At 46.0% G+C, this 23,296-nt stretch overlaps 1 protein-coding gene across 1 annotated transcript in view; it reads left to right on the forward strand.

The window, feature by feature from the left end:
* The window catches only part of WNT7A (Wnt family member 7A), a 34,979-nt gene extending 13,744 nt beyond the window's left edge, over window positions 1–21,235 (forward strand). The window contains exon 4 of the mRNA XM_059856049.1: window positions 18,217–21,235. Coding sequence (XP_059712032.1) covers window positions 18,217–18,696 — 480 coding nt within the window. The 3' untranslated portion in view covers window positions 18,697–21,235. The remainder of the gene's footprint in view (window positions 1–18,216) is intronic.
* Window positions 21,236–23,296: the final 2,061 nt, after the last annotated feature.

Raw genomic sequence — 23,296 nt, forward strand, 5'->3', positions numbered from 1 at the left:
ATTAATATTTGCAAAATGAATGGTTCTGAGATCTTTATTACTTGGCTTCTGGTAGCATGAAGGCACATCCTGAAAAGCTTGGTGAAGCAGTCTGCTCTGCTGTACAAGCACAGACCCAGTGAAACAAAAAATAACAGACGAGTTTCACCTTTGTGGCAAAGCTACTTCCTTGAAAGCTCTGCTTGTATTTGATGGGTGCTGGCAGTAAAAGATTCCCAGGAAATGACACACCAGCCTACACCAGACTGCAAACATGGCTAGAACTGCCTACTGGCCAGAAATTTTTCCCCAAAGCAAAGCTTAAAAATGCAGACAAATAGAAAAGATGCATTTTTTACCTCGGTTGTCCCCGTGGGCAGAGGAGGGCCATTGGTGCCGGAGGGGGCTGTGGGAAGGCCGGCTCCAGGAGCGTCCCCAGCCTCCCCGCCAGGCCCCTTGTGTTTCTCACCTTTCTGTGCACAGTCTGTCCTGGAAGCTTGTGCCTGGAAGGTTCAGCTCCCCACATTGTAATCTGGGAGAGCAGTGGTTTGTGCTATCTCTGGCCATCTGCCATTTTACCAGCAGGCTCAGGAACTGCTCTGATCTAGAGATAGCTCTGCGCTTCTTCCTGCATCCTCACCGAGCAAAATTACCCATCTTTGTTCCAACACATCTCTGCTTGAAATCTGCAGGGGAGAGAAAGAGTAACAGGACTGAGAAGTAATAGGACTGAGGAGAGGCTTGCTGCTCCACTGTCCTGTAGGGAATGAATAAATGATGTTTTTGCTAGAGAGATTTCTTTCAGGCTTTGCTCCTGTGTGAAAGATCACAGTATTTAAAGACAATTGGCAGGGGAGGCCATTACAGGTATTTGGCATGCCAGGACTCTCACAACCTGACTCTTCCACAACAAAGACAGCCTTGTTGTGAGGTGGAACTCCATTTTGGAGCAGTATGGATCTTATCAGCCTCCAAACAATCTATTCATGGTGGCTTTCCTCTGGGCTACAAATTCTTGTCTTGTTTCACTCGCCCATGGCTAGGTTTTGATGATATTTATGCACTTGGGAGACAGACTGGCACCTACCAGACTTCCAAAAATAAATCAATTCTTATTGATTTCTTACCACCACCTATAGGCACTGCTATGCTGTTCAAAAGTCAGTCCTCTCTACTTCTTTGGCTTGCAATGTGAAACTGTGCTGTGCCCACTCACCTGGTGCTCACTTGTGACAAGGTCCTTCTTCAAGGTGGCACCTGCTGCAGGTGGTTCAGGATGCACTCTAGAAAAGCACAGATCCATCAATATTGAGTTTTCTTCTTGAGAAGCACTGATAAAATCATCCATTGCATCTTGGTGGGTCAGAATGGTCTGCTGCGCTTACTGGGGGCACTGGGCACAGAAGGGACTGCAGGGTATGAACCCACAGAGAGCCACCAGGAAAAGCCTGATCCAGGATTTGTGGAGACCTCAGGTCAAGGCTTTCCAGCCTCTCACAGTCCTGTTTTACCCAGGCAATGTCTCTGTGCTCCCTGGGGTGCTCCATGAACACACAGCTCTGTCAGAGCAGGGGTACAGTTATCCGGGGACTGGGCACAGCCCCAGGGCTGCCAGAGCTCCAGGAGCCTTGGGACAACACTCTCAGGGATGTCCAGGGTGGGATTGTTGGGTGCCTATGCAGGGCCAGGGGTTGACTGGTGATCCCTGAGGGTCCCTTCCAGCTCAGGATACTCTGTAATTCCACAATCTGTCAGCTCTTGCTGGAAATGAGACAACTGAGGGTGTCAGATGTGGAGGATTTCGAAGGTCAGAGGTGGAGAACATCCCTGTTCCTTTGCTGAACAGCTCGGGTCGTGCAGTGCCTGGAAACCCCCGGGGCACGCCCAGGATGCAGCCAGGAGCAGCCCTGGGAGCACAGGGCGGGGACAGGACCCATTCCCAGCTGCTCCCCGCCACAATTGCAGCCAGGGCTGCCCGTGGCTCCTGCAGCTAGGGCCAGCTTTCCTCATGCTGAAGGACAGGCTCTGACTCTGTCTGTCTGTCTGGGGGACAATCCAGCAGGACTCACTTGTGTAGCACAAGTTCCTCGGGTTGCTGGAAGGGCAGGGGCAGAGTTCTGAGCAGGGGTCACCAACACCCCACCAAACTGGCCCTGAGCAGCCCCAGAGCCTCACCTCATTTGTCAAACCTGCTGGAGAGCAGCGATTCCTGACCTTCAGAAGCAGAGTTTAGGGTGTCTTTCCTCTTTGAATTAGTGTTTCCTGAAGTGCTGATTCACTGCAGGAAGGAGCAAGCAGTACAGTGAGAACAGGAGGAGAATTCATAACAGCTGGGTCAGAAAAGGGAGATAAAGCTTCAATTAATTTAAAGGCATAATCCTTATTTGCCATGCAAACTTCCATATGAGGGGGTATAATTGCAAGACTGAATTGTCTGTTAGCAAATTTGTCTTCTCAAATATGAAGTTGATTAAATTACTGTAAGTAACACAATAATGTATGTCTAAGAGATATTTATACTCCAGGAAACAGAAATGTTATTCTCCAGGTTATCCTGCTAAAAAATAACGAAGTAGATACTGAAAGGCTCTACACATTCTGGCTGTAAGCATTTCATTCTGACAGCATGGCAAGGTACATGACCAGACTGCTCTCTCCTCTTTTTCCCTGTGACATTGAAATTCCACAAATGGCATCTTGCATCAGCGTTACATCATATTAAGTATAATGCAATATTATGAGTCATTGTTATAAATCATGGACACAGGCTGCATTAGAAGGCTTTTGCCTTCAAGAGCACATCAAGGTGGATTTTTATTCAGCATTTCTCTTTGGAGGCATGTGTAGGTGCACTAACTTTGCAATGTCTCTCCATCCTCTGCATCAGGAGCATTTCCGATTTCCCCTTCAGCTCTGAGGCTCCCGGGGGATGTGGGGGACATGCCTGACAGAGCTGCTGCAAACAGCAAGCAAAGCTGGGAGCACCCAGGAGGTGTTCTTGATGTGGATCATGCCGGGATCACAACACACTGGCGTGTTTAATGTTTTATCCTGTAAAAAACTGCAGCAAGGCTGAAGTGACACAGTGGCATTAGGAGGAAAGGGAAAGCAGGGACCTCAGGGCTTCTCCTGAGCTGTCCTGGAAAGCCACACTTATGGGACTCTTTACTGGCTGCTTCTCTGACCTCTGCTGCCATAGGACTTCCTGAACATGTTCTTCTTCTTGTGGGGTGTGCAATCACCACTGCAATTAACTCTCTCTGGAGGGGATAGCTATTTCTATCTCTCTCAAAATACCTTTTTGTTTAGCTACTCTCACCTCACTACCACTAGCAGCACAGAACACAACCTCCTGCAGATGAATGACTTAAAAAGCTGTGAGCATCATGTTAGGAAAGACACAGGGCTGATAAAAGAGGCTGCCAAAAAACATTTCTATTTTTTCTGAATATAGGCCTGAAATTCTGGAGATTTAATAGTTCTGCCTGAGCTAAATCTTAAAGCACATGAAAATATGCAGGGGAGTGCAGCTTGTGGGCTTGCAGCCCCACTGGAGTGGCCCTGCCTGGGGAAGACCAGTCTTGCAGAGGGACCCCAGCATTCCAGCAGCTCCTGGTAGGAGCTCGGCTCCCCAAAGATGACCAGGGATGCTGGTCTGCTTGGCAGGCACAGCTGGGTGCCAGGGGGACACAGAGGCACAGAGGAGCCAGGAGATTCCTTCCACAGGGATGTGGCTGCTGTAAGCCAGCCCTGAGCAGTGCTTGCACGCAGCCCAGCTGGCTGAGAAAGCCACACCTGCCCTGCTGCTCCTCCATCAGCAGGAACAGCTCTCATGGCACCCACCAGAATAAAGCTCCAGTGGCTGGAGCTGCTCACAGTTGCTGAAGACTCCAGAGAGTCTCAGAGAGCAGCTTTGAGCCAAGCAGGACTGGGAGAGGCTGCCCTGACACTCCTGGCTCCAGCAATCAAGGGATATTGGAGTACCAGCAGAACAGCCACGTTTCCTGGAGTTCGGGATTTAGCAGTGCCTTTGCAATTGCACTTCACATTTTCCAGTGTGTTTGTGGTGGGATTTTTTGTTTTGATTTTGTTTTTAATTTGGTTTGGTTTGTTTTTTCTGGCATGGGCACAGAAATGTTCCTCATTTTCCTTTTCAGAAACTCCTGTTCTTGACGTTAGGGATGCTCCTGAAACACTCAGCTGAATGGTCCCCCTTGTTGATAGTGGCAGTGACAATTCTGCCAGACCCCACTGTCACTGTCAGGGCTGTGACAGGGGAGGTTGGCAGATCTTGACCTACAGCCTGGCCATGGCACCACTGTGCTGGAGAGACAGCCATGCCCAAAACATCCTGCAAGCCATGCTCAGCCAGGACTGCACACAGCCCTTCCACTCACAGAGCAGTAGTATTAATAGATGAAAAATTGGCTCCACTGCTAAAACATCACACAAACTCAGGAAACCTGGTGCTGGGTGCAGCAGATGGGCTTATGGAGGGTGTCCTAGGAGCTCTCCTGGTACAATATTTGGCCTAGATTAAAACCAGGCAGACAGAATGTTGAGGAGAATGTTTACACACAGAGCTTGTGCCTCACCAGAGAGAATTTGTAAAAGTATCTTCTGGCAAACCTCTGATGTGGCTGTGGAGGCAAAAAGGAGTGTCCACCCAACTACCAGACCCAGATCCACCCATCCAAGGTAGACCCAGTGCTCAGTCCCTGCCTTCCCTCCAAGCACTCCGGCCCCAGGGCCTGGCGCCCCAGCTGTACTTCAGTGCAACTAGAAAAGGAGCCTTAAATGTCACAAAGTCTGTCCTGGCAGCTCCGTTGGCTGGGACAGCAGGATTCCCAGAAAGGCCAAGCTCTGAATTTGGAGTAAATCCAATTCACTGAATGGAAAAGCTCCCATTGAGGCTGGTGGGACCACAAGGTGCAGCTGAGTGCTTCCAAAATCCCATCCAGCTCCATCCCAAGGCTCTGCTGGGCAGCCTCCTAGGTGTGAAAAGAAATACACATCCCTTGCAACCTTAGAGCATTTTGTTTGTGTTTGAAAGAATCAAAGCACTATTTATGGCTTTCCTACTTTTTAGATAATAGTCTTAAAGCAAGTCCGAGCTTGACAGACAAGCTCTGCATCTTCTCAACAGCCCAGAGTAAAGATAAAGGAAGCATTAATGTTGGTCTAAATTATGAGAGGGAATTGGACTCTACAAGAACTGTAATCCACAAAAATGAATTTTCATTCCACTTGTCCTCCACTTTCAGCTAATCAGAAATGGTGATACATGGTCCTACTTGTATTTTGGCTTTCAGCTCCCTCCTATATCTCATGTGGTTGAAAACTGAATTCCTGATTTACACTGGAGATTAGGGAATGATAAATGCTATCACTTGCCTGGAGTCGCAGTTTTAGGGGATTCTGGCAAAACATGCATTTCATGTGTGTGATTACTGGAGCTGACAGTCTGTCATGCTGCTGACAGAGAGCTGGGACTGAGGGCCAGCCTCTCTTCATAAATAACAGAGATCTCAAATCCCAAATTTAATAGTGGGCACCTTTTATAATGGCAATAATGAGATGCTTGCTTTGGTAATTAATTAGCTCAGCAAAGCCACTGGCTGGGTCACAGGTTTCTGGACAAATTCTGATTTAATCTGGCCTTTCTCTTTGGACAGTTAGCAACACTTCCCATATGACCATGCTTGCCATTCAGTGCTCAGGGGGGAATATCAGCTAGACAAAAATAGGAGCTGTGTAGATTATTCACTTCTCCCAGGTTTTCAGCACCTTTGGAGTCTTGATAGAGTCTTTGGTGTCTCTCCTGTTGCAGAACAAAACATTAATGATTTGAAGCATCTACAGCTTTCACAGAGCACAATCATCCCACAGCAGATTCCTGCTGTGTTTGGGGGTTGCAAAACTTATCCTGGTTATGGGAAAAAAAACCTGAGAGGCTGGAACAAGATGAGCTTCAAGGTCTCTTCCAGCCATTCTGTAACTCTATGAAAAGTTGCAAGAAAAAAAACAGCATCTGTTAACCTTAACTGTGACCTATGAGCTTGGCTGTCCTGTCTTGTAATGTTTTTATTAACCTGTGCTCCTTGATGTTTTGTTGAGATCAGAATCCAAGATTTTTGAGCTTCATACCTGAATTTTGGCCTAAGTTTTTGAAAAAATTTCAGAAACAGCGGTTGAGAACTGTTCTGTTTCTTCCAGATGGCATTTGTCACACTGGAAATTCAGGTTTTCAAACCCAAGACTGATCTTCTTGCCTGTTGTTGGGATCTTCCATATCCACACTTTATCAAAACTCAAAGAAGATTGGTATTGGCCAAGTCAGCAGGAAACCAATGGTTAGGCCAGTTCACTGAGATCACTTTTAATGCAGAATCAGGTTGTGTTTATGTATGAAGTGTTCACCAAATTCTGGTGGAGATCTCCCACTGTGCAGTCTCATTCACTAAATCTCTGACAAATTAAACCCAAGATTTGGATGTGGGGCAGGATCTCTGCTCCATGCTGTGTGAAACTGGAATCCTCTGCAGTTAGAGCCCAGACCTCCTGAGCCTGAGCTAAAAGTATCTCCAGGAACGTTTCCAAGAGCCTCAAGGATGAGTCAGGAACATGAGCTCAGTTACCTGAGCTAAGCCTGCAACTCAACAGAGGTTTTGGTAAAACTGAAAGTTAAACCAAGGTTTGGTTCAAACCTTGCCATTAAGACGTAGTGGAAGAAAACTCTGAGCTCATGAAGCCCTGAATGCTCACCAAGAGAAATAATTGCCAGCATGTGTTGTACAAATGGAACAGACTTTTGCTTTAATGGAAAGAGTTTCCAGGTATTTTGAAGTAAACAATTTAAAAAATCAATGAATGAAGAACAACCTTTTAGTCCAAGGACACAGACAAGGCCTGTTGGTACTGGAAGGATGCAGAACTGAGCTAAGGAAGGACAGAAAGGTTTCAAGGAACTGCAGAGAGGATGCTTGGCTCTCATGCCCAGTTAGTGCCAGAAGACACCAGGATTAATTTCAATCAGCGCTGGTTATTGAAACCAGCCTGAGCCTTCTGGTACTTGAAAGGGAGCTGCACCTAAAGGGTGTCCCTGAGCCAAGCAGCAGGAATGCCATGGCATGGGCTGGAACCCAGATCTGAGCCAGCTCCATCTTGGAGCTCCAGCCAGGCTTTCCTGGGAGCAGGCTGGGGGCCTGCACTGAGGGAACCAGCCTTGCCTACAGCATTCCAGACCTTGTACCAAAAATGAGCCCACACACAGTTAGGGGACAGCCACACACCCTGTGACAGAGCTGCTCCCCCAGGAGATGTTCCTGACCCCAGCACACACTGTTATGTTTGGGTGGATAAACCCTGCAGGCATAGAACAATTAACCACCGAGAGGGCACAATAGCCTGGAAATAAAGAAACACATCAAGGAGTCAAGAGAATGTGTCCAAAAAACATGAATTAAGACTTCACAGAAGTTTCTTCAATGTATCTACACTTTGTCATATTTAGCTGAATTTACTTTGAAATTTCCAGTGGGAAATGAGAAGGCAGAAGGGAGCCAGACACCAAGTGAGTGCTTAGGCTTTGCCTTCTCAGGGAATCAGCCTGAGAAGTCTGCCTTGCTATACTTAGTGCAAATTTAGACCGAAAGCTGTAGTCAAAGTCCTAAAATATTTTCTAGAAAACTGTAGATTTGAAGAACTATGCTAAGGAATACCTTAGCATTAAGATATTTGTTTAATTTGATTCAACAGACTTCTGCTTTATATTAAGGTACCTTAATGAGAGATTTATAAAATTGAGATCAGATTAATACACTAAAAGTGCACTATGGACACGCTTGGTTTCTTCAGCTGATGGTTCATGTACTGGTGGCACTGGTGTTTAGCTCTGTTACAGGCATCCTGTGGCCTTCTGAACTGGAGACCTGAAGCAACTGATTAACCCTTTGTTAAAAACATCCATCTCAAGGTGAAGACTCACTTGTGCATGGCTTATAAAGAGGAACCATCAAAAGCATTGCAGGCTTCTGCTGCTGTTGAACTCGTGTATATGTGGTAAGCAGGTTCAGAAAAAGCAGCAGCACTGGGTGCTGTGAGGGTGAGCTGGCTCAGGGGAGCCCCATCCAACCACACAGCACACTTAAGAGTGAATTCTGTTAGCCTGTGATTCCTTTGTAAGACAGAAGCTTCAACTATTGCTCAAAATGGTACAATCACAGAAGCACAGGATGGTTGGGGTTGGAAAGGACCTTAAACCCATGCAGTCCCAGCCTGGCCTTGGACACTTCCCGGAATGCAGGGGCAGCCCCAGCTTGCCTGGGCACCCTGTGCTTAGGCTGCTCTCAGCATTACACATAAATTTAGGAAATTCCACTTTCTTCTGCATAGGAGCAAATTTTCATTGAGAACAGGCCAGAAGATCCGTGTTAAAATTCTTGGCCTGGGTCTGGGCGTGATGCCCTTGGCAGCTGTGGGGCTGCAGAGAGAGGCTCTGCTGGTAGGCTCTTTGATAATGGGAGCTATTTGAAAACGGGAAAGTGTGGACCTATTGCCCCAACTGCAGCAGGAGGGGGAAAGCACTGATGGATTAAACATAATTAGAAAGTCATCTTTGTCATATTACAGTTAACACCAAAATCATGTTACTTTATGACAACATGAGTATTTTGAACTGTAAATGCAAAATGTGTGGAAATCTGTTCACAATATACACTCTGTCATTGTGATCCAGCTTCTGCTTTCCAATAACTAACATAACTGCCTGGAGATTATCTGGAGGAATGATGAGACATTTCTTTTAAGCTGACAGGAATGGCTCTCACTTCCCTGAGCAGCTGTGCCTTGATGTGCCAATCTGATGAGATCCCATCCAGGGTACAATGGGCTTGGAGCCTGTGCCACAGCCCAGGAGGTGTTATCCCTGGAGAACAGGGGGGCTGGGAGAAGGGAGGAAGTGGGAGTGGGTGTGAGGTAGCTCAGGTGCTCTTCCCAGATCAACAAATGGCATGTAGGCAAAGCAGGCCATGGGTGCCTCTCCAGTGCCATTTACTGAGCAGTGTTAGGACTGAAGTTGAAATATGTCTCTCTGTATCAAATACAAGCATAGCTCTTGTTTTGTTCTAGACCAAGGGAGTTAATGGAGAAGTTGAGCTAAGAAACTTTGTGTTTTTATAAAGGCAGTACTGCAAAATTGATGGCATATTACTCTGACATTAACTAAAAAGGCCAATAGAAAGGAAAAACATCCTGTTCAACTAAAACTATTGTCTTGGAGAACTAAAATCTATAGACATTTTTCAGCATGATGAATAATGTCCTCTGTAGTATCATCTGCTGGGTGCCCTAGGGTTAACTCTCACCGTTTGGTATGCAACCAAATGAACCTATAATTAACTGTGTGTGGTTATTGGTTGGAAATGTTTGGAAGCAATATGAAGTGATAATATTCTGCAGCTCATGCTCCTGCCAGTACCTGGCTTTGTTAGTTTAGCATAAGAGGTGTTTCCTGATTACTTGTCTGGAACCAGCCAGGCTGCTTTCTTGATTTCCATCACTCTTTGGAAACTTTCCTCTCCACAACTTCAGCATTTGTCAAAATGCTCTACCTGGTGGCTCCCAGTTCTTTATACACAATCCTCTATTGCCAGCACCACTTCCCTGGTGAGCTTCCCCTCCACTGGGGAGGGTCCCACGGATGGTGAATTTCAGGGGATGAATCAGGCCTGGGTCATTCCTCTCCGTGTGAATCTGCTGTGACGAGGACAAATTCCAGTTGTGTCATTTCTTGTTTTCCCTGCATGGTTTTTATGTGCAGAATGACTCAGGCTGCATGACAAAGCCCAAAGCAAGGGGCAGCAGTGACGTCCTTGTCTGAATAACCCCAAGAGTTTAACTCATTGTGTCCCCAAACTGAGGAGCATAATTAAATCAGTTCCTCTTACCTGGGGGTGTTTTCCGTTTCTTCAGAAATATCATACTAAAACATAAACTACAAGCACAATTACCTTCTTAATGCCATCTTAGTTCAGCAGCCCAGAGAATAGGTGAAGATCACTGTCCCAAGATCAAAACTTAGAGCAGACACTCAGGACATAGGATGCTGGAAGGATTGCATTGGCTTTGAAGGGGTCAGGGTCAGCAGCCATGGCTCAGCTTGGATCTCATTGACTTCACTGTTCTGACCCATTGATTACAGGGATGAGCTTGTAGGGTGAAGCAGGGATTGAGGAAAATTATGTTTTTAACAATGGACATCTATGACATTTTTAATACATAGCAGAATACCCCACAGATCACTATTTTAGAGAATCCTGATTGGAAGTATCAGTATTTTAGGGTGATTTTTAATTGGTGACCAGAATGTAAGGGAGGTAGATATGACCTAAGAAGAAATGTTATGTGGGTAGCATGTCAAAAGGTAGAAAAATTGCTGCCTCATTTTCTTTCTAAACTTAGTGTCTTAGTGTCAGTGAGCACCATGCTGTTTCTTCATTTCCAAAACTCCTCAATCATCATCTTTTATTCACTTCTGGCATGAATCTTCTATCCAGTATCTTTTTGGAAAGGAAGATATGTACTGTGGAAAACTTATGTAGTGATAGGAAGGAAAGCTAGATAACATAACCAACAACTCTATCTGTAATTCTGTGCCACCACCCCCATTCCCAGCCTATTTCAGCTTCATCCTACAAAGTGCTCAGGTAGGCCAGACAACAAGACTGTTCAGCATTTCACAAGCTAAAATCCATCATGTCCACAGTGTCAGTTTTGCTTGGAAGGCAGCAAGTAATGATCCTAGATAAATTTTCCCTTAATCTCACAATCCTGTTTCAGTAAGGGGCTAGGAAATCCCATTTTCATTTAATTATAGAATATAAAATCACATGTTGAATGTCTTTACGGCAATTCAGCTATATTCTAACAATAGCAAGTGAAAAAGTACATTAAAAGAAACCAATTTTTTTTCAAAACTATTTTTTCCAAGTTCCTTTTTATGACAGATCTTCAAACTTCCTATGCAATGACACTTACTTGGCACTGCATTGATCCAGTCTAATCTAGGTGATAATGTGTCTCACAAGAGTTACTTTTCAAAAACAAGTAGTTTATCAAACCCATTGAGAGTTACGTTTTCAAATTATTTCCATTTTCTTCTGTTAAAATATTTGCCTTTCTTTTAAATAGAAGACGCCTCAGAACCAAAAGGCAACTGGTGCTGAGGAGGGGAGGGGAGGGGAGGGGAGAGGGAGAGGGAGAGGGAGAGGGAGAGGGAGAGGGAGAGGGGAGAGCACCTGGGGACACCTGAGGCAGGAGGGCCTGAGCCCAGGGGCACAGGAGGTTTTGGGGGGGGCGGTCACTCCTCTCAAACCCCTACAGATGCTGTCAGCGTCAGGGGCTGTCACATCATGGCCTCTACCTCTGCAGGCAGGACCCTGATGGAGGCAAACTCAAACTTCAGAGCCTCATTTGACTTCCATAAAGTGTGATCAGGTTTGCAGAGCAAACTCCTGAGGGCTGGGCAAGCTCAGGCCCCAGCCACTTGCATGGGATCACCTTGCAGAGTTACTTTTGTGAAACCAAGAGGGCTTGGACAGAAGTGTATCCCAAGAGCAGATAAGGTGTTCTCCTAGAAGGACCCCTCAGTACCAGAAAGCTGAGGAAGAATCCGAATTTTCAGGAGGAATTTCTTCATGGAAGGCATTGTCAAACATGGACAGGGGCTGCCCAGGGAGGGTTGGAGTCCCTATCCCTGGGGGCGTCCAAGGACACCCTGGATGTGGCACTCAGGGCTCTGGGCTGGGGACAAGGTGGGGATCAGACACAGCTTGGACTGGATGGTGTGGGAGGGCTTTTCCCCCTAAATGTGTCTGTGGCCCTGAGGTATTGTGACACCTTGTTTTATTTCACAGAGCAGCTCCTACAGCTTGAGAAAAGGCAAGGGCCAGGCCTTATGTTTGAGAAGAGCATTAATTAGGTTGTGTGAGAATCCATCTCATTAAATCTCACCTTTCAAAACCAGTTATGTCCTTTGTGTCCCAAGTTCAGCTATTCAAAAATAACGACTATAAAAGCATTCTGTGAAATTTACTTTCTGGACCCAGAAGTGGTGATAAATTGATTTAGTCTACAGCAAGTCACAGAGGTTATCAGAAGTATAAGAAAAATATGCAGGAGAAAATATTTTTTGCTGCATTCTTCTCAGCTTTTGCTGGTCCTGCTCTCATTCATTTGCTATTCTGCACAGTGTTAGGCAGTGGCTGAAGGGCACCAGCTCTGTGATTTAAACAACACAACTTGCCCAGGGAGAGAGGATCACATCTCATTCTGTTTGCACATGCTGGCAGCATTGTGTGAGCACTGTGACCATGCAGAAAGTCTCACTAATAATTGTTCTTTACTTCCTTGACACACTGGGGAAACAGAAGCTGCATTTCAAAGATAATTCTGGCATATGATCAATTTTTCATAAAGATGAAGTAAAGGGCAACTAATATTTCAGGCAGAAAGTACAAAAATAAATATGAAATCCTGTAAAGGGCACACTAGAAATGAAAGGAATCTCCTGCTTTGGGTGGCATAGAGAAAGGTCAGAAATAGGACAAAAAAAGATTGAACTTGTGAGAGTATAAAATTTCTGAAGCCTTCATTTTTCAGGGTGTCAGGACTTCAAATCTGGAAAAAGTTTTTCTGCTCTTTAACAGAGGATATCCCTTAGTGAAGGTAGATGGTGGTGGTGGGAAATCCTACCCAGCTGTGATGTTTGCAGCAGAGTGTCTATTTTTCAGAATGTTCCTGGCTCCCTGTATAACCAGCCCTCAGACCAGCAGGTTGCCCAATTTTTCTGAGACACCAATTCCAAGGAAAGTGCAAAGGGGGTTTGATTGATGCAGGTCACATGCTGTGGTGATTCCCTGCTCATTTTTTATTTAAAACACAAAAATTCTTGTCGTGAGAAAAAGGGTTCAGCCTGCCTGGGGTAGCAGGATTTCTGGGATAGTCACAGCTCATGGTGTTCTGCAGCAAAGTTGTTTGATACTGACTTCAGATATTCTTTTGCACAGCTTTACTTCTCAAAAACATGAGAAAAAACCATCTTTTGGCTGTGCTTAATAAGATCTTCATAAGATGTTCAAGTGAGGTATCAAAGCCTGTCTGGAATGAGTCACTCAGTGTGGGACACAATCCTTTCCAAGCTCATCCCAGTCAGTTTGCCGGAGGAGTTAGTGCAAAATGTGCTCCCACAGAAGACATCTGACAGCAGCTCTGTGTTATAATTAGTGGCCATCCCCTGATGGGAATATTTTCCATTTTTTCTGTGTAAGTATACCTTCGCTAGTTTTAAATTTGCATTTGAGTGGCTTTTATCCGGTTTCTCACATTTCTTAAAGGTTTCAGAGGATTTGTCTCTGACAGCAGGGTTTCTTTTTTTGTGGTCTCTCTTGTTCTTTTTTTTCCCCAATCAAAAAGCACCAGGTATTACTTGTACTGCCCTCAGATTTCAGAGCTTTGGTGCTAGAACAGTCCTGCAAGTTACTTAAACAGTAGCATCCTTTTGAGATGAATCTCACACTTGGATAAAACAAGTGGCAGAGACATTTCCTAATAACTTTAAGAGACATGGTCCTTTTGCTGTCTGTCCAGTCAGTGCTACACATCCACTCAGTGCCCTTTCCAATTCTTGGTCTCTACACATGATTTGGTTCTCACGTTATTTTGGTGAAAGACTAAATAAGACACGGCTTTATTTTATGAGCTTAAAACATCGTTTTTATTCTGTGAATCTTTCCAATAGCAAAACAAATGTATCTCAACATTATTCCCAAAGTTTGAGGAGCTTTGGCTTATTTAAGGCTACAATTGCCTCTGTAATAATATCAATCACCAATCCTCACCTTCCACCAGCTGAAAGAGGCATCTCCCCCTGGCCCTCCCCAGCCCACAGAAGTGTTGCGGCCTCTCTCCAGGCCCTGCCATGTTCTTCTCTGGAGTGAAAATCTCACTAATTTTGCCAATAATTATACTTTCCTTGACCTTTAGTGAAGGTGCATATGCAGACATTTGCAGGAGACATGAATTGCCTGACCCAGGTAATCTGATGTCAGACAAAATCAGGCAAGACCATGGCCTTGGTGGGCAGGAGTCAGTGTCTCACTAATTACTAATTACCTGGGCTGCAGATCCAGCCTGGGGCTGAGGTTATTCCGGCTACAGCACGGCAGGGTGCCTGGCTGGCCCTGCACTGATCCCGTGGGAATGCTGCTGGAGGGGGGATGATCTCCAGATTTGAGATGTAGGTCCTTCAGCACAGCTTTGGCATCAAGGGCTGCAGAGCTCTGGCTGAGTTGAGGCTGGGCAGTCCCTGACCCCACGTGTGGGGGGCTGCTTTGGTGCTGAGAGCCCAGGACACACCACTGAGGGACTTGGGACAGACTCGGGCTGGGAAAGCCCTGTGCGGGCGTGAGTGCTATGTCTGAGCATGCCAGGCAAGAACCAGCTCTCCATGGGCCCCCCAGCAGGGTGGGACAGCCAGGAGCCCTGGCTGAGCCTGCCCCAGCCAGGCTCAAGGGCCACATGGAACAGCCCCAGCCAGAATTCAGAACCAAATGGAGCTGGAACAGCCCCAGCCAGGCTCCAGAACCAAATGGAGCCGGAACAGCCCCAGCCAGAATCCAGAATCAAATGGAGCCGGAACAGCCCCAGCCAGAATCCAGAACCAAATGGAGCTGGAACAGCCCCAGCCAGAATCCAGAACCAAATGGAGCTGGAACAGCCCCAGCCAGAATCCAGAACCAAATGGAGCTGGAACAGCCCCAGCCAGAATCCAGAACCAAATGGAGCTGGAACAGCCCCAGCCAGAATCCAGAACCAAATGGAGCTGGAACAGCCCCAGCCAGGCTCCTGGGCTGCTGCTTCCTCCCTCCCATGGCCAACCCCACACGTTCCCTGAAAAGCTAAAGGGGGAGAGCAAACACGTTGTGCTCCCAATAGCAGTGCCCAAAGGTGCTGCATCTGGAGATAACATCAGCAGGGAGAGCCAGCCCAGCTCTCCCCACACAAACTATTTCCCAGAGGCAAATGGCAAAGGGAGACAGAGGGAGAAACAAGTACTGACAGTTTGCTGTAGGAGCTCAAAGGATAAGTGGACAAAGCTAAAAGAACTCCACCTCTTTGTCTGCATTTGATCCAGTTCAGAGCACCCATTGGTGCATACAGATTTACTTTCTATGGCTGGTGGAGCTGGATATGGTCATTTGGTAAGAAACATGGGATGTGGAATTGAAATTTTGTGCCCTTCAGGCTCTTACATTTTAGGAAAAGTCAGTTTGTAACACACCTAAAGTTTAAATCTTATGTAAAAAGTATGAGCTGCTGGATAATTCCTTCAAAGAAACAAATCCTGAAATAGAAGGTGAAGAATGCTTTCTGATTTTAACACAGACCAAGTTTTTAAGGGAAGGGCGCTGCTTTTGGCTCACAGAAACCAAGAAAAAGACTGGTCTGTGTCCCTACCCAAAGAATCCCATATTACAGGCACTGATTCATCAGACGGTGCTGGAATAATATAATAGTATTAAAATAATACCATCATCCACATATTTAAATGTAAAACAAATAGTCCGAGCACCTGCTATCAGAGTACAACAGAACCATCAAATCACCACTGCAGGGTTTGCTTTTGCTAAGGCCAGACAGTTCAAGTTCCATGTAGCCTCATTTCTACAGGCTGTGGAGCCAGTTCAGCCTTGCTGAATTTGCAGGACATGGCCCCGAAAGCCCAGAGAGGAGGATGGATTTGTGTGCAAGGACAGCAGCAACAAAAGGGGTTGTGAGCTGCAGGTGGAGAGGCTGGGTTAGAGAAGGCAGGTCTGGAGGGGACAGCTCAGCTGCAGAGGGCAAGGGACACAAATGAGGCAGATGTGCCAGAGAGATTCCAGCAGAGAGTTTGGAACCTCTGGCACCTCTGACAAGAGCAGAGAGAAAGCAGAGGGAGCCAGTAAACCTTAGGAAAATACAGAAACAATAAATGGGAGAGAGAACAGTAAAGCAGAACTTTCTCACCTATCTGCTCCTTCCCATCCCCTTCCAGGTGTTTTTGGACCTCTAGGAAGGACCTCTGGCTCTGAGGCTCAGCTGGTGCTGCTCAAACTTCTGTTCAAAAGCAGCCCTTTTAACCCTGAGTGTCTGTGGCCAGGCTTGGCTGAGAGCTGCAGAGCAGGGCCTGGCTGGGGCTGGGGCAGGAGCCCACCCAGGACACGAGGCCACCCCAAGGAGCCCCCACCTCTTCCTGAGGAGCCCCATCCCTTCCCAAGGATCCCCCACCTCTTCCCAAGGATCTCCCATCCCTTCCCAAGGATCCCCATCCCTTCCCAACGATCCCCCATCCCTTCCCAAGGATCCCCCACCTCTTCCCAAGGATCTCCCATCCCTTCCCAAGGATCTCCCATCCCTTCCCAACGATCCCCCATCCCTTCCCAAGGAGCCCCATCCCTTCCCTAGGAGCCCCCATCCCTCAGACACTGCTGGCTCTAAATGGGATGGTAATGAAATAAACCAAAAGGCAATTTAGGCTACTTAACTCCACTTGAGGGCAAAAGCCCTACCTGGATAGATGGCACATGATGTGTTTTGTGTTCATGTTCCAAGCCAATTTGGCGGATCCCTGTGGTAGGTTGGAAATGCTTTGTTGCAAGTTTGAACATCTTACCAGGATGTAAGGCCTTCTACAAGAGCAGTGATTGAATTAGGGCATTAGAGAACTGTATCCCTGGCTAGTTTCAATTTCAAAAAAGAGAGCTTTTAAAAAGGTACAAATAAAGGAATTTATGTTATTTTTCCAGTTTCTGTCCTGTAACTCCTTTTCCATCTCCTCATCTATCTTCCAAGTGTCCTGCCTTATGAATGAGTGAGCAATAAAAGAAGTATGCAGTGGCTGAGAGGAAACTCAAGATAACAAGATAAAGCCAAAGCTTGAGCAGAACTTAAGATGTAGATCAGAATATGGATTTTCTCACATCTGAGTTTTAGGGCAGTCATTAGATCGTTTGCATGAGAAGCTGATTTAAAATCAGTAGCACAAAGTGTGACCTAGCATATGCTGAGTTCGCTTGTGTCAAAGGCTTGGACCTGTGCTTTTGGGGGTTGTGATCCTGTCTTCAGACCACATCTGCTGACAATCTGCTCCTAGACTAAAATAAAAATAAAGCTATTTCATAGAACCAAAAAATCACAGAACCACGGAATGATTTGCCTAGGAAGAGATCTTTAAGTTCATCTAATTCTGACCCTCGTTCCATGGGCAGGGACCTTCCTCTGGGTCAGTGCTTTGTCCTTGCCATCCCCAGCTCACACTGAGGTTTTAGGCTCAAGGTCCCCACACATGTCCAGCCTAGGAGCTGGACCTGGCTCCTTCAGTGCAGGCTGCTGTTTTCTGCTGAAAATGGCCAGTGACAGTGTCTGCTGTTTCCAAACACCCCAAACTGAAGGGAGAGGCTGTAACAAAGGGTTAAATCCAATTTCCATATCACTGACTGGCTGCCTAGGTTCGGAGCTGCATGGATCAGCTGGGTTTTCTCAGGGGAAAAATGATGTGACCATTCCCTGAGCCCTGATAATCCCTCTGGCTGGGCTTTCCAGTGCTGGGCTCTGCCAGGTTAGGCAAAGTTTCATCATCAAAATTATTGTGGCCTCTTTCAAGTAAAAGACAGTGGGAAATTAATTGCTGGAATTAGGTGTGTTTGCCTGCGTTATCCCAACGTCACTGCTGCTTGAGGTCAGCTGCAGGGCCCAGGACTCAGAGCAGGGACTAAGCTGGACTCCAGTTTTATTTGGCAAAGACTGGGCTGGTAAACAGCAGGAGAAGATACAGGGACAGTTTCAGGGGATGTGAAGGCCGAAGGGAAGATGAGGCTTGTTAACTTCAAAAGAAAAGTGTTGGGCACTGGGCAATCCTGTTGAAGAAAAGCTGTGCCTGAGAAAGGTCCCATTCCAGCTTTGGTCCCTTGGCTGTGGAGTTAGGCAGAGTTATCCTCCCTGCTGAACTCACAGTGCAGAAGGGGAATCAGCTCTGCGGGCAGAACCAGGTCACACTGATGAGCATTTGCTGCCTGGGACATCAGCATGACCTGTGTGTGGTGGCAGCTGCCAGCAGAACAAACCCGTCCCTGAGTGTCACTCAGTGTCCATCAAACAGCCCTGCTATTAATGCCTCCTTCTCTGTTCTTCTAACCACAGATCCTGGAGGAAAACATGAAGTTGGAGTGCAAGTGCCACGGGGTCTCGGGGTCCTGCACCACTAAAACCTGCTGGACAACGCTGCCCAAGTTCCGGGAGCTGGGCTACATCCTCAAGGACAAGTACAACGAGGCCGTGCAGGTGGAGCCCGTCAGGGCCAGCCGCAACAAGCGCCCCACCTTCCTCAAGATCAAGAAGCCCCTTTCGTACCGCAAGCCCATGGACACAGACCTGGTGTACATCGAGAAATCCCCCAACTACTGCGAGGAGGACCCGGTGACGGGCAGCGTGGGCACGCAGGGCCGCATGTGCAACAAGACGGCGCAGCAGTCCAACGGCTGCGACCTGATGTGCTGCGGCCGCGGCTACAACACCCACCAGTACTCCAGGGTGTGGCAGTGCAACTGCAAGTTCCACTGGTGCTGCTACGTGAAATGCAACACGTGCAGCGAGAGGACAGAGGTGTACACCTGTAAGTGAGCGCCTGCCCCGGCCGCTCCTGGCCTGGATACATTTGCACATGCACTCGACAGAGCTGAGCGGAACTGCGGGAAGAGCTGCTCTCCCTGAGGAGATGCTCACCAACGGAGAGCATCTCTCTCCTCTCCTCACGTTTCATTGCTCATGTGGATACATGTTTCAGACTCGTATAAAGTCAGCCAAGAAACAAAAACAAGCAAACCCCTCCCCGGGCCACCAGAGACATGAAAGAGAGAGAAAAGGATCACCTCAGTGAGCCTGCCCCTTGGGAGGAAGGAGCACTGGCTGCCTTGTGGAACGACCCCAACCAGGGAGGAATCTCTGGTGATGGCAACAGCTCTTGGTTTGGGAAAGGGATGGTCAAACACCTCTGTGTAGGAGGAGCAGGGAGGGGTAGGGGAGAAATCCCTAGAAAAGGGCTTTGCACAGGATGGGATGGACAGACTCTCCCTATGAATTGCCCGTGGGAGTGTGTGGATGACACAGAGTTAGGCTTCCACACTCCTGTAAAGCTTCTACTGGTCTTGCCCATCTTTCCACTTCACAGAGCTTGCTGCAGCAAGAAGAACTGTGGAAGGGTTCTGTAGACACTGCTTTATCTGCCTTTCTCGTGTGTGTGTGAGCTGCAGATTATAGCACAGGGATTTGGGACACTTGGGCATAATAATAACAATATTTAACAATTTATGCAGATAAAACTAATATTAATTTATTTAATTAAAAGAAGAACTTTACCAACCTTTCTGGAACTATTCTGCAATTAAAGTAGATAGCTGGCTTTCTTTGTGGAATAATTTTGTAGGATCAGCAAGGAAACACTGGAGCTGTACATATTATTCTTGACTAGGATATTTCTATTAGTTGGACTTGCAGGATATGTTCTACAGTACTGGATGTTTAAGGACAAAAGCTGGCATCTTTATATATATGTACATACACAAACACACTGTATTTGGGGGTTTTTGTTTGTTTGTTTCCTCCTGTTTGCTGCTAGTTGTCTGGAACAAAAGTGGAGTGGTAGGGGTTACAAATCTTTACCAGTTATGCGTTTTTTTTTTTTTTTTCTTCAGTTAAAGAAAGAAACATTAATAAAATCCTGTTTGGAATATGTCTAAAAATAAGAAAATCCAGACAAAATTCCATCTTTTGGAAAAATCAACCATAGGATAAGAGATTATATTTTGTAAGAGACTATTTTTATATAAATATTTTATTTATACTATGTCTGCTTGTTCAACCTGTACTTTTTCTCAAAACAGGCATACAATTTGTAATTCTTAGGCTATTTAACAGAGAAAGGGTAATTAGTTTGTGAACACAACAGCAGCAAGCTGGATGCATTCAGCTGCAATTGGTGAATGTGTCAGAAAGCAGGATGAACTTTCTCTCCTGGCTCTTTTCCTGCAGCTCAGTTTGCAGAATATGCAAAACAAGAACAGGGTATGTAGCATCAATTTTGTCACATGTCTTGAATTCATGATTGGTATTAACTGGATGCTCATTTATCCCATTCAAGAAAAAAAAATCCGAATTAGCTTCCCACATGCATCAGTCATTAAACGGTGGCGTTATGACTCGCAAATGTGCTGTGTGTGCTGTCAGTTAAACCTCTGCTTTGTGCTGCTGTCAAAGCTGATTCCCATCAGGGCAAGACTGTAGACTGTGACTGTAATAACTTGCATGACACACATCGTCTGATTCTCATAGACAGGATACAAAGCTTACTTTTTGTCCAGCTCCTTTTGGCATTTACATTATTCTTCCCCCCTCCAAAGGCCAGAGCCCAAAAATACAGAAAAACATTCGGATGAGTTTAAAGAAGCAAATTTAAAAACTACTCAACTTGTTTTTCAGAGTCTAACTAAGCTGTTTTGCATTCCCTTTGTGGTATTTCCTTTTTATCACTGCTGATTTCTTCAGACATTTGAGTGGTAAATATTTCTCTGCATTTAGAATCATTCTGTTCCTACTGCTTAACTGCTTATTTGTGGCTGATAAAAAGCATGTCTCGTTTCAACGTTGTTTTTCACTGGGTAAGAAACGTGGCCCAGCATTACAGATGATATTGCACATTGTCTGGGACAGATCAGGTTCTCTGCTCCTTCCAGACTGCAGGATCTCCCCAGTTAATGAGGCATCAGTGATGGGAATGTGTCACTGACTCCCTGCACAGCAGCAAGTGCCACCAGGGGTAGGTGAGACACCTCTGTCCTGTGTGCACTGCTCCTTCTCAGGCAAAACTCCCACCCAACGCTGTGAAAACAGAATTTCTGAGAAGGGAAACAGAAGCATCACAAAAGATGCTGCAAAGTTTCACAACTTACCTGTTAGGACTTGGGTTTTAACTAACTCCTTGTATATATATTATTTAAGAGCCCAAGCCCATGCAGTACCTAATCCTAGCAATGTATACCAGGGGTTAATGCACAGTTTCTTTGCAGACCTGCCACTTAACACAAAATAGAATTTTTATTCAGTTCAGGCACCAGAATGTGGGGTATCAAAATAAAGTTATTAATGTAATTTACTTTCAATCTTACGACTTGTCAATTTTCATTGAGTCACTGCTCTTCGTCCTCCTCAATTCCACACAACTAGATTGAAAATGCGGCCACATACAGTAGGGATGTTCATTATAACTCTGTATTATGGTTAAAAAATTCAGATCTAACATTTAATATTGGAATGTCCCCCCCAGTTTGTAGTGGGCTTTGATTTAGTGAATACCATATCATAGTTAAAATTGTGTTTCCTCACTAATTAGAGTTACTTTACAAGTTAGTACTTTTGCAGCATGTTTTTCCCATAGAAAATAATGTGCAAAACTCCTGCTTCCTGTAAATTTCTATAGGCAGTGATGCGCCATGCACAGCTAGCAGAATAATTATTGAAGGACAAATATATTTAAACAGTTTTACTCACAATAATAAAAAACTGGATGCACAAGGCATTCAATTTGGTACACATTTTCCCTATATTTTACAATATTGCTGATGAGAAAATGGAGGGGAAAAAAAGGAAAAAAAAAGATGTCAATTTGTTCAATAACTGGAATAACAGTTAGGGAACCATGAATTAAAGGGCAAGGAAAACCAAATGCTGCATTCAAGTAGAAAGTATTTAGAAATTTGGCTGTGTCACCTTGGATAGGAGAAATCAGGCCCATCAGGATGTGCCATGAATGTGGAGTTAATTGGTCATTGGCTAAATGAGCTTGAATGGCCCGAAGAATAAACAGGAGAAGGGGGAAGATTTACGGGTTTGTGGATATTCCTCCCCCCTCAACAGCTCAGTCTTTGTGCTCCGGGATAGAGGAGCTCTGTTTTTACGCGGGGAGGGAGCTCACAAAGGCACTGAAATGCACACAAGTGCGGGACAATGCAGCCCTCAAAGGAAAATCCATCTTTTCATGTGTGCTGCCAGGGCAGGGCTGGGCACAGGGACAACCTGGATGGGGCAGAGGAAACACAGCCCAGGAGCAGGGGCAGGGACAGCAGTGGGAGGCAGAAGGAGAAAAGCCTGGCTGTGAGCTGGGAACCTGTTAATTGTGGAATCTCCCTTCCCCATCCTGTAGTGGAACCCCAGTTTGTGAAAATGAAGATGTTCTGCCCCAGGATTCCCAAATAAGTTTTAAGGATTTTACCTCAGCCTTTCTAAAAGGACAGCTAACCTGAATTCACTCAGCTTGATCCTAGAAGCACTTACATAAAACATGAATCAATCCATGATTAAGTTTTCTTTGCCACGTATGCACAAAGGTAATGGAGATATGTCTTTCAACAGTGATAATTAAACTGAAAACATCCTTAAAATATACTCCTAAGTGGTTCAATTGATAAAGTTATTTTAAGGGGACACAGTAACTTAGAAAAGGCAAATAATGGCTACAAACCATATTGCACAAGGCTCTCAGTGAACTCTCCTGTGGATTACAAAACTCTTTTTAACTGACCACACTTCAGTTTGTTAAACAGAGAAACATCACAGACTGCAGTCAGCATGCGCAAATTCAAATTAGGATGCTGTATAAGTATTTCTGACAATATTTTCACATTTGTCATTAAAATAGACATGAGGAAATATGCACTGTGAATGTCCCAAATGTGCATATTAACCAATACTGTCCCTTGTCCCCAACCTGTAACCAAAGGAGTCCATGGAGCAAGAAGGTCTCCAAGTCTGATCTGCAGGGTGGATGGAAAACTCCATGAGAGTCAGCAGTGCCCTGGCAGCCAGGGGGGACATCCCTGTTCTGGGGGGCACCAGGCCCACCATGGCCAGTTGGGCCAGGGAGGGGATTGTCCCTCTCTGCTCTGCACTAGGGCGGCCTCACCTCAAATATTGTCTGAAGTTTTAGTCACTGCAATATAAAAAAGAGTGTCCAAAGGAGGGACACAGGATGGAGAAGGGTCTGGAGGGGCCCTACAAAGAGTGGCTGAGGGCACTTGGTTTGCTCAGCTGGAGAAGGGAAGATTGAGGTCAGAGCTCCCAGGGACTGCAGCTCCTCCCGACGGGCAGCTCCAATCTCTGCTCCCTGGGACAGACATAGCACCCAGGGAACAGCTGGAGCTGGGCCAGGGGAGGGTTAGGGTGGACATCA

This window comes from Haemorhous mexicanus, chromosome 11 (assembly GCF_027477595.1).
Source record: "Haemorhous mexicanus isolate bHaeMex1 chromosome 11, bHaeMex1.pri, whole genome shotgun sequence".
Classification (NCBI taxonomy): domain Eukaryota; kingdom Metazoa; phylum Chordata; class Aves; order Passeriformes; family Fringillidae; genus Haemorhous; species Haemorhous mexicanus.